General features: G+C 42.8%; 1 protein-coding gene across 1 annotated transcript in view; it reads left to right on the plus strand.

Annotated features, from left to right (window-relative positions):
- Window positions 1-268: 268 nt before the first annotated feature.
- Window positions 269-11066, plus strand: part of Ttc9 (tetratricopeptide repeat domain 9) — a 64249-nt gene continuing 53451 nt past the window's right edge. Inside the window, exon 1 of the mRNA XM_012517186.2 lies at window positions 269-361. Coding sequence (XP_012372640.1) covers window positions 269-361 — 93 coding nt within the window. The remainder of the gene's footprint in view (window positions 362-11066) is intronic.

Here is an 11066-nt window from a genome sequence, read left to right on the forward strand (position 1 = left end):
AGAGATCTCTCCTCATGAGAGGTGTGGTGCAGGTTGGGATCACAAGGAAATTATGAGTGAAAAACAGTGTCTAGAGTTGGCAGAGAATGGGCCCTGTCTGAAGGAGTCTTGTAGGTTGGCCATCAACACCTACTATGGAGGTTGTAGATCTAATACAGTGACATGAAAACTCTAAGAACATTTGTGGCCCCTGTGCCAACAAGAAAACTGTCCTACCTGAGATGTCCAGTGAGACTTGGGCTGCGGCAAAGATACTTCAATTGGGGCCATGGACCCTAAATTTGTCATCTCTCTTCAGTATTCCTCCAAGACCAAGCAGATCAACTATCAATGGATCTGGCTGCAGAGTTTTCCTGTGAGGGTAGGGAACTGAATGATACCTACTCTCTGGAAGACAGGGCAGTCTCATTTCCAGTGACCCTTGAGCTTGTAGATGGGACCAACCTGGTGGTGGCTGCAGGCTGGGCCAGGCTTGTGCCCAGTGTCTATCTTTGCCACACTTAATTTTTTTTCATTTATGTATTTGGTACAAGGTCTCACTACGCAGCTCGGACTCACAGTGATCCTCCTGTATTCAGCCTACCCAGAGCTGGGATTACAGGCATGCACCACCATACCCAAACTCATTCACCAGCTCAGTGCATCCTGGGGATGGAACCAGTGTGGTACGCAGGACCAGGGATCAAACCTTGGTCCCTGTGCTTGCCAAAGCAGGCACTTAGTCCACTGAGCTATCTCACTGGACTCATCTTTGCCACACTTGAAACCACCCAGGAGAGACTCAGTTGGCACCATTTTGTTTAAACTCAGCTTCATCTTTTTTTAAATTTTTTTTATTTTTTATGTATTTAGTACAGGGTCTACAGCATCTCACTGCACAGATCAGACTCATAGTGATCCTCCTGTTTTTAGTTTCCCAAGCACTGGGATTACAGGCTTGCACCACCCTGTGCAGTCTCAATTACCATCTCAGCGCAATCTGCTGTGGGGGAAAACCAGGGATCGAATGCTGGTCCCCTAGTGTTTGCCTAAGCAGGCACTTTAGTCCACTGAGCTATCTGGTCATCCCTTCAGCATTATCTTGATAAAGTCCTGTGTTGATGGAAGTCCCAAGTGCTGTGGCCAAAAGCTGGCACTCGTGTATAGTTAATTTTTGTCTCTATTTTTGAAGATATGGAAAGCCAGATAAAATAAGTCTCTCTGGTGCAGGTTTGAGGACCAAGATCTATCTTTTTAAGCTTGACATGAATGTCAGGAATGGATAGGGATATAAAGTAGGAATAACAATTGTTCCTTCAGGAGAATCTGGGTCTACATTAGTATACTTAGCTGGGAGCAATACACCTAATTATTAAAATTTCATGAGTATTAAGCACTTTGAAATATAAAGTGTAACCAGAGAACTGTTGTTTCTTACAAACTATGGATGTTCTCATAGTTAAATCACTGTAGAATATTAACAGACAACAGTCATATAATATTAGAGAAATTTGACATCAATAGTCATACATAGTAGCTTAGCATAACAGTCATGATGAAATCTCCATTTTAGCTAAGCGTCTCTAAATGTACACAACATACATATCATATAAGTTTTTTGTTAGAAAATTATCATTTGAATGATGACCTCATGCTGGCTTGACATGAACCTCTTATTACAAATATATAGAGCATAAGAGAAAGACATGTTTAATGTGAAAGAAAATTTACATTATAGAATATTGTACAGTTGGAAGGCATGAATATATTTAATATCTTTTATGAGAAAACCTTATTTTAATTTTTTGCAGAACTGGGGATTGAACTCAGACCCCTTGTGCTTGCCAGGCAAGTGCTTATTCTACTGAGCCATCTCCCTGGCCCCTTTATTTTAATTTTTTTAAAAAACTATCTTTTAACCTATGACCAACTTTTGGGGGTATTTTCTAAGAGGCTATCAAGATTATTGAGGGCCCCTAATTAATGAGAAAAAGTTGGCCACACCTCTCTCTACCAATTAAGAGTGCTGTCCAATAATCTTTCCCCATTTTAACAATTTTTGTTTAATTATAAACCAATTTTGGTATCAGTTAGGCCAACTGGCAACTCAGGAAAAAGCATGCTTTTAAGTCTGTATTTTAAAGCTCAAATAAAAAGAAGAATAACTGTTGACATACGAACACAAATACACAGAACACACAGTGAACATCTTTACAAAATCAGAGTGCACTCAAATATATTTTTGGCCAAATTTGATTATAATAACATTTTTAAGTTTATAATTATAAAAAGACTAGTCAGAACTTTCGTACGTCAATTAATAGAGATCTCTTATAAGAATATGAAAACATAAAAACCTCTTATTTATAGTTATTGCAGGAGAGGCCGCAAGATGGTGGTGGCCCATCATGTGATGAGACACTAACAGGTGGCACTCTGTCATCACAAGAGGAGTGACTGTAAGATGGTAGATGGCCACATGGCCCCAGAAGATGGTGGTGACCCATCATGGGTGCTCTGATGTCACAGGAAGAAGGACCACACAGTAGGGGTGGATGGCCACATGGCGTTCAAGATGGCAGTGGCTGGTCACATGACAGGGCACCAGCAGTCACACTCTGACATCACAGGAGGAGCAACCCCATGGTGGTGGTGGATGGCCACGTGGCATGTAAAATGGTAGTGGCCACATGGTGCACAAGACAGTGGCAGCTGGCCACATAGTAAATAGTTGCAAACCAGTGGTGAAGCTGGGGGAGTTGGGTGGGAGGAAGTATGGAACACAGGAAGGAAAAAAAAGTGGGAGAAGGGGCCACAGGTGCCTGTGGTTCCGATACAGAAGAGGAAAGAGAGGTGGCAGAATCTACAGGGGTACAGGAGGCAGAAGTGGAGGGCAGAGATGTTCCTACAGAGGGTGGAATAAGTAAAGAGGCAGTCAAGGAGACTGACAAGACAGAGTTTCCGGCGGAGGGTGTGGAGAGGACAGTACCTGCAGATAAGGCAGGGGGACAACAGAGGGAGGAAGATGGGAGGGACGTGTTTTCAGAGTCAACAAAGGCTTTTAAGGGGTTTCTGGCCATTTGCCATTGCAATAACAGAATTTTTTTTTTTTAATTACTCGTTTGGGTTTGAGATATCCTTGAAATCTCAGGGTGCTAAGGTTCTGTAGGGGACAGTCCAGTGGTGTGTGCTTCGGAGGATGGGAGGAAGATTTCCCATGGTGTCTGAATTAAAATGAGTCAAAGATTAGGGCAAAAGCCTGACTTCCCTGCCTGCCAAAAAGTCATCACTTTTTAGCATGGAGTGAGTGTGAGAGAGAGGAGGCCAGCACCTATTTTAATAGCCATCAGTAGAAAAAGCAGGGGCCCAGGGTACACACGGGCAAGGAAAACTGAGTGCACGATTTGTGAGGTGAGATGAGAGGAAGAAAAACAAGCAAGATCCCGAGTTTTTGGGCTCATGAGTGAGGACTGAGATTGGCCAGTGTTGGATGTCAGCTAGCAATGGCAGAGGCAGAGGCAGAAGCAGACGGCAGCTCAATGAGGGAATTCAAAACTGGGGCAACAGAAAGCCTCGGGAGCCACACGACTCACCAATTCAAGTCACGGCACAAAAAATGTCAGGTTTTGTCAGCAGTGGTGGTGTAGCAGAGATGCAGAAATAAGAGGGACGGAAAGGCTTTATTACCTCTGAAGACACAGACAGGATTGAGGGCAGGGAGATGGGCAGATCCTCTGACTTGAGACAGGGAGGCTGAGAATTTATGGACTTCTGCTGGGGGCGGGATTTTAGGGGCAGGTTCAGTGAGGTATAAGGAGCTGAGTGGAGGCTCCCTTGTGTGGGCGGGAAAGGTCAAAGGAAGTTGTATCCAGGGGTGGGGTGGGGAGGAAGGAGGAAGTGGTCCTTGGGGAGATGAGCTGTTGTTTTGGGGACTCAGCCATGTTGGATCAGGGCCGTGATCATTTAGCAGTTTGTAATTGGGCTGGAACCCATCAGTAATAATTTTTATTATTGCTTGGAGGAATAAAAGAAATTTGCTCCCTTTCTCCTTGAGGCCCACACAGGCACTTCAGTTGGCTGTTTCACCTGAGCAAACGTGGTAAGTGCCAGCCAGCCAAGGAGCATTGTCCCCCAGCTTGTCATCCATCAGTGTTTTGCACTCTGGGTCATTCTCTAGCAATCGAGATGAAGAATTATCGCTTGTGATTCTAGAGGCGAGAGCAGGTGCAAATTTCATTAGGTTTTCTGAATGAAAAAAGTGTACTGTATTCCAAGAAAATAATTAAATCACCACGGAACAAAGAACCTCATCTGTGCAGCATGAAGCTATCTCATGGGTCACTACCTAGTGTCCCAAATTTAGTCTACATGTTGCTGTCTCAAAATCACACTCCAGCTGGCCAAAACAAACATATCAATTTGTATGCCAAGAAAAAAAAGGTATTTGTTTTGTTTTAGAGCTTTAAATATATTACCAAATGAAACCCTATATGCGTCTGGATCCCCCACTCTCTTTTTCTTGAAACACGGGAATCTTCCCTGAGTGAAAAGAAAAAGCAGCACAGAGAGCAAATTGGTCAAGCAATGGCCGTGACTCACCACATGGCTGACGCTGACAAGGATCTGCAAAGTGTGGTACAGGGCGACGGGATAAATCCTGAGGGGACTTGACTGACCTTGTCAGATACAAAAGTTACATTTCTTGTTATATAGGTCTTGCTTTATCTTGGTCTTAACCATCCAGTAGAAAAGTATAAAAATGAGGTATATAAAGTAAATCCATATTAATACGATGAGCTGTAAAAGGCTCGTCAATAACTTCTGAGGATAACCCACTAATATTATAGACTGCTAGACAGTGTTGGATTGTTTAGCTGAATTCAAACACCTATAGTATTTAGATGTCAAGAGAATATCCACCCCTGACAGGACTAAACAAAAAAAAGGGGATTCAAAAGAAAGATCAGTTTGTATTTATATATACAAAATACTTCTGATAGATATACAGCTACTTTTGCTTAATTCAATGAGAAGAAAGAGGTGTACTAACTGTTTGGACAGGATATCCTGTCTGCTTCTTGTACTATGGATAACCACTAAGAAGATAACGATGTGCAATGTATTGATTATTGAAACTGTCCTATTAATCAGCTTTGAAACTGTCTCATTCATATTTGTTTCTCAATAAAATTAAGATTAATAAAAAATAAATAAAGAAAGAAAAGGTAGAATATATGGTCTAAACAGAAAAGCTCTCATTTCAAGATATCAAGCACTAGGGCTGGACAAATAGCTCAGCAGACTAAGTGCCTACTTGGGCAAGCTCAGGGACCCAGGTTCGATCCCTGGTATCACATGCCACACTGGCCCCACCCTCAGGCACACTGAGCTGGTGACCCAGTCCAGGTGTGGTGGCACACACCTGTAACCCCAGTGCTGAGAAGGTTGAGAGCAGGAGGATTACTACAAGTCTGAGTTGTGTAAGTGAGACCCTATACCAAATACATAAGTGAAAAAACTGAAAGCAATAAGCAATACCCCTTTTTCTCCACTGCTAAGGAATGAACCTTGGTAGGAAAAGGCTCTACCAATGAGCTACATCCCCAGCCCTCAAACTGCTTCATTGACTTGCTGAAACAGTGAAGGTGAGAGGCAAAAGAGAAGGACACTGGCTTCCTTGTGTCTCATTGTCTTTCTAGAAAAGTACCAGACAAGGGTCAAATGGAAGCACAGACAGGAGAAGCAATCTCATGGCCGAGGAGCTCTGAACAGAAGGTTTCTGCTTTGGGTTCTTTGAGACCACAGAAGGAAAAGGAAGTGTTGGGAATAAAAAGGTACTGGAGCAAATAGGAGAAAAATTGCATCCTGGCAGTCCCCTAACAACAAGGTCCTGGCAAGGTGCTTAGGCACTGTCTCTGGGAAGCGCTAGAAAGTGGCTCTGATTTCAACGGCCTGAGCAGTTAGGCCTTGAGCACTGTCAGCTCAGAAATGCCTGAGTTCTGGTTTGGTTTTGGTTTTTGTTTTCAGACAGTGTCTCACTGTGTAGTCCAGACCGGCCTTGAGCTCACTTTGTATCCCAGGCTGGTCTTGAACTCCCCATGATAATCCTGCCTCAGCCTCCCAAGTGCTGGGATGACAGGTGTGTGCCACTACACCCAGCAGCAGTATTACTTTTATATATTATACCTGGAGAACCCCAAACTAATGATTAGACCCAAGGCTTGGATAGAGAAATCATAAAGTAGAATTTTGGAGGAAGAGTCCTGCAGCCAGGCCCTGCTGGTTGAGCTTGGCAGAGTGGACCCAGGAAGAGGGGGTGAGGCCTGCAGCTAGACCTAGTGAGCTGAGGCACACTGCTAGGCCCAGTGGGGCCCAAACAGTGGCTCAGACCTACAGGAGGATCCTTGAAGCACTGAGATGGCAGGAGGTGACGTGGGCGAACTAGTCTGCCTGGAAGATTCCAGTTGAATGCCGTGTGTAATACACACACACAAATTAACTATAGAAGATGCTTAATAAATGTCAGCTTTTAGATGAGCCTTTAAAAATAAAATTAAAAATACACGAATAAATTAGAATTTTGTTTCCCATCGACCAGTTCTTCTGATTTCCCACAGATCTGCGCATGAGACTTTGAGAAATGAAGGAAAGGAAAAAGGAGAAAAGCTTTAAGTATGTCAGACCTTCCACAGCCCTGGGAGCGTTTACAGCAGCATCACCACGGAAGACACAAACATCAGCAAATATTGTATACTTTCGGGGCAATAGAGAGGGTTTCCACTCATCTGGCAGGGACACAGGTTGTAGCTCAGGAATCTCTGGATGTGAGCCCTAATTTCCATTCTCTTCCCCTCTTACCTACATGATCCCACTAGGCTCCCGATTACTATCCCTGCCTCTCTCCCTTGCTGGAATATTTGCTAAGCACTAAGAGATTAACAACTGGAGTTTTGTGAGTGTTAGATGTGAATAATTGAAATCTTTGGACATGAACAAGCTCTCCTAGGTAGTGACGTGGCTTTCAAAATCAGCTTGTCTGCTACAGAATTAGAAAAATAGCACACACCTAGTTGTTCATTTACTGAATGCATGATTGTAAATATTTTTAAAGCTTTTTTTCTATACATATTTCTTTCATAGCTGCTAGACTCTCGAATGGTGGCTGGGCCCCTGTGAGACTGGTGCCACAGCTGGCTGCTGGGTGTCACTGAAAGGTGGCCATCACTGCTCCTGGAATTCAAGTAGTTCACCTACTGGATGAGATTTAGCAGCAGCTTCACACAGGAGATGATGTGTTGGGGCACAAAAGGTGAAAAGGTGTTTTGAAGATGTGATGGAAAGAGCAGAAAGGAGAGAGGAGAGAGGAGAGAGGGAGAAAGGTAGGTGTAGGCACAAGTGTCCAAGCATTTTTAAAGTTTTGCAAGCAAAACTTTTTTTTCCATTCTGTATGTTGTCTCTTCATTCGGTTGGTTGTTCCCTTGCTGTAAGAAGGGTTTCTTTTTAATTATTCATTTATTTATTTGGTACAGGTTCTCACTAATCAGCTCAGACTCAGAGTGAGCTCCTATCTTAGCCTCCCCAGAGCTGGGATTACAGGCGTGCGCCTCCATGGCCTGGTTTTGGTGGCCTGTACAGCACACCCGAGGTTCCAGGGCCAGCATGGCACATGGAACCCAGGATCGAACCCAGGTCCTTGTGCTTGCCAGGCAGGCACTTAGACTGCAGAGCTATCTCCTCAACTCTGTTAGAAGGTTTCTAATTGGACATAATCCTCTTTGTTGATTCTTGATACTATTTCTTTTTTTTTTTTCTTGATACTATTTCTTGTGCAGTTGAGTTCTGCTCAGAAAGTCTTTGCCTCTACCTATGTCTTCAAGAGTTTTACCTATTTTATCTTCCAGTGGGTTGTGTGTGCTTTAATAATTAGGACAATGATTCATTTTTATTTTAGTTAAGTACATGATGAGAGACGTGGCTTGGGATTCAATCTTCTGCATATGAACACCCCGTTTTCCCAATGCCATCTGTTAAATAGGCTATCCTTCCCATAGCATATGTTTTAGGCACCTTTGTTAAAGATTTGGTGGCGGAACATCCCTGAGGTTGTTCTGCATCCTCTGTTCTGTTCCGCTTAGCCACACATCTGTTTCTGTGTCAGCACCATCCTATTTCTCTTTTGCTTCCATAAGAATTTTTGTGATAAGGCCAGAGAGATAGCTCAGCAGTCTAAACACCTGCCTGGCAAGTACAGGGACCCGGGTTCCATCCCTGGTACTGCATGCCACGCTGGCCCTGCCCCAGCATGCCAATCTGGCCACCCAGACCAGGTGTGGTGGCACACACCTATAATCCCAGCACTGGGGAGGCTAAAACAGGATCACTACAAGTCTGAGCTGCATAGTGAGACTGTACCAATAAAATAAGAATAATTTTGGGATTGCTTTCTCTACCACTGTGAAGCACCGTTTGGTATTTTTAGTGGTGTTGCAGTAAATGTTTCTATCGCTTTTGAGGACCATTGGCCATCTTGACAATATTGGTTCTGCCTTCTCAGGAACAGAGCTCATCTTTCCATTTTCTGGCGTCTTCTTCAAGCTTTTTTTCCAGAATAATATACTTTGCATTGTAAGAGGTTCCTACTTCCTTGGTTAGGGTAATTCCTAAGTGCTTCATTTTTCTTGATGCTGTTGGGAATGGTATTTTTTTTCTTTTTCTTTTTATTAGTACATGTTTGCAGTACATAGTGACTACATTCATTGCGGGAAGTTGGCACACGGACACTACACGGCCTATTTATCATCTTCTTCCCACTCTCCCTTGTCCCTCCCTTAGCCCCCTTCTCTTTTGCAAGAGATCCATCTCCCTGTTTCCTGTTACCTTTATTTTGCTGTTTCATTTATTTACACTTTGGGTTCCTCCTAGAAGAGAAACCATGCAGTATTTAAACTTGTGTGTCTGATTTATTTCCATTAACGTTGTCTTGAGGCAATCCATTTTCCTACAAGTGACTCAAGTTTATCCATCTTTGTGGCAGATCAATACTTTATGTTTTGTAAATACCACGTTTTCTTTCTCCAGGCAGCTGTTGGTGTACATGTAGGCTGCTTCCAAGATTGAGCTATCATGTATTGTGCCGCTAGAACCGTAAGAGTGTATGTATGATCATTATACAATGTCTTTAACTCTCTTGAGAAATATCTAGAAAGGAATAGCTGGGACAAATGAAATTTCCATTTTTAGTATTCTGAGGTACCTCCATGCTACTTTTCATAGTACTCACATACAGTGTAGAAGGATCTACCTCATAAGACAGCTCTTGCTTTTCTATAAGAGCTTTTAAAGTTTTTTGTCTTAGTGTTGTGAAGACAAGGACTTTTGAGATTTTGACTAAGATGTATCATGGAGAATTTATTTTCTGATCATGGATATCAAGGGTTCTATGTACCTGCACTTATATGTTAAGTTCTTTCTTTCCACATATTTGGAAAGTTTTCTGCTATTGTTTTTGTCAACAGACTTTTTATACCATTGTGGAATTTTCTGATTTTTCTGTGATTCCAATGAATCTTAGACTACTCTTTTTTTGCATCATCTAGCAGCTGTTGATCTATTTTGTATGCCCTCTCTTTGTTTCTAAGGTCTTCTAAGTATATGATCACCTTCATCCACCCACTCTTCTAGCTCTGACATTGTGCCTTCATATCGATTGGTCACTTCTGCTGTCTTGTCTGTGGTTGGGTTCAATTTTCAGGCTCAGCACTTCGGGACTCTGCTGTAGCACTCTCCTTCCCAGAGCTGCCTCTCGAGTCCTGCAACTATCTGTGACCAACACTCTGCCCATCAGAATGCCCTGTTTGGCTCCCTAGCTGTACCAGTCTCTGGACAGCTATGAGATCAGGGCTGCCCACTGGGCCCCAGTGCTCACATGGCACAATGGCCCAATGAGAGAAAGACCCTGCACCACTGGTACCCCATCCAGCTTCCAATTTATGCAGGAGGCGAGCTCCTCTCTGCCTTGCTGTGAATGTGACAAATGCTCAATAAACCATTGCATTTGGGAGAGATTGCTTGACTCTTGGGATCTTGGCTCGGCAGACACCCCAACTCTCCTTGGTTCCTCTGAACTCCAGGGTGCCCCAATTCAGAGGGCCTCTTGGCCTCTAGAGTGGTCTCTGTGTCTGCTTGTGAAACCAGGTTTCTTCCTTAATTATTTGTCCTTGAAAGAGTCACTTATAAAGAACTATGCCTAATTTTTAAAGATAGACTGATACATCTAATCCCTTGGTAGCATCTCAGGTGCTCTGGTTGGGAAGCAGAAAGGACATCTGAAGCTACTCAGCAGGTCCTTTCAAAGTCAGACATGTGTCAAAAGTGCCTGCACTGTACTACATCCCCAGCCCAGATTTTTTCATTTATAAAATTGCATTTGGGTGCAGAAAACTTGTACTATGTCCATATACGCTCATGTAGAGTTTATGGCTTCTAATTAAAGCCAATTACATGGAGACCTAATTTTTTAAAATAATTTTATTGAGAAATAGCACTGAGACAGTTTCAAAGCTGATCAGTAGGACAGTTTCAATAATAAATACATTGCACATTGTCTCAGTAGTTATTCATTGTACAAGATGCAGACATGACATCCCATTCACAAACACTATTAGAACAAATCTTATTCATTGAATTAAGAGAATGTAGTTGTATATCTATCCTAACTATTTTGAATATACAGATACAAAATGGTCATTCATTTGTATCCCCCATTTTTGTTTAGTTTTGTCAGAGAAGGGTATTCCATTGTCATTTAAATATTGTAAGTTTGTGAATTCAGCAAAATATTCCAATATAGTTCAGAAGTCCATAGTAGTAGTGGGTCATCCTCAGGACTGGCAATGTCAGAAGCTGTTGACCTGAGCCCTTTACAGCCCAGCATACCAACATGGCTTCACCCCTTATACCTCCTTTTTATATATTTCTGCTGGATGGTTAAGACCGAGATAAAGCAAGACCCATATAACAAGAGATGTAACTTTGTATCTGATAAGCTCAGTCAATTCCCCTCAGGATTTATCCTGAAATCCTGTACC

This window comes from Octodon degus, unplaced genomic scaffold (assembly GCF_000260255.1).
Source record: "Octodon degus isolate 3935 unplaced genomic scaffold, OctDeg1.0 scaffold00007, whole genome shotgun sequence".
Classification (NCBI taxonomy): Eukaryota; Metazoa; Chordata; class Mammalia; order Rodentia; family Octodontidae; genus Octodon; species Octodon degus.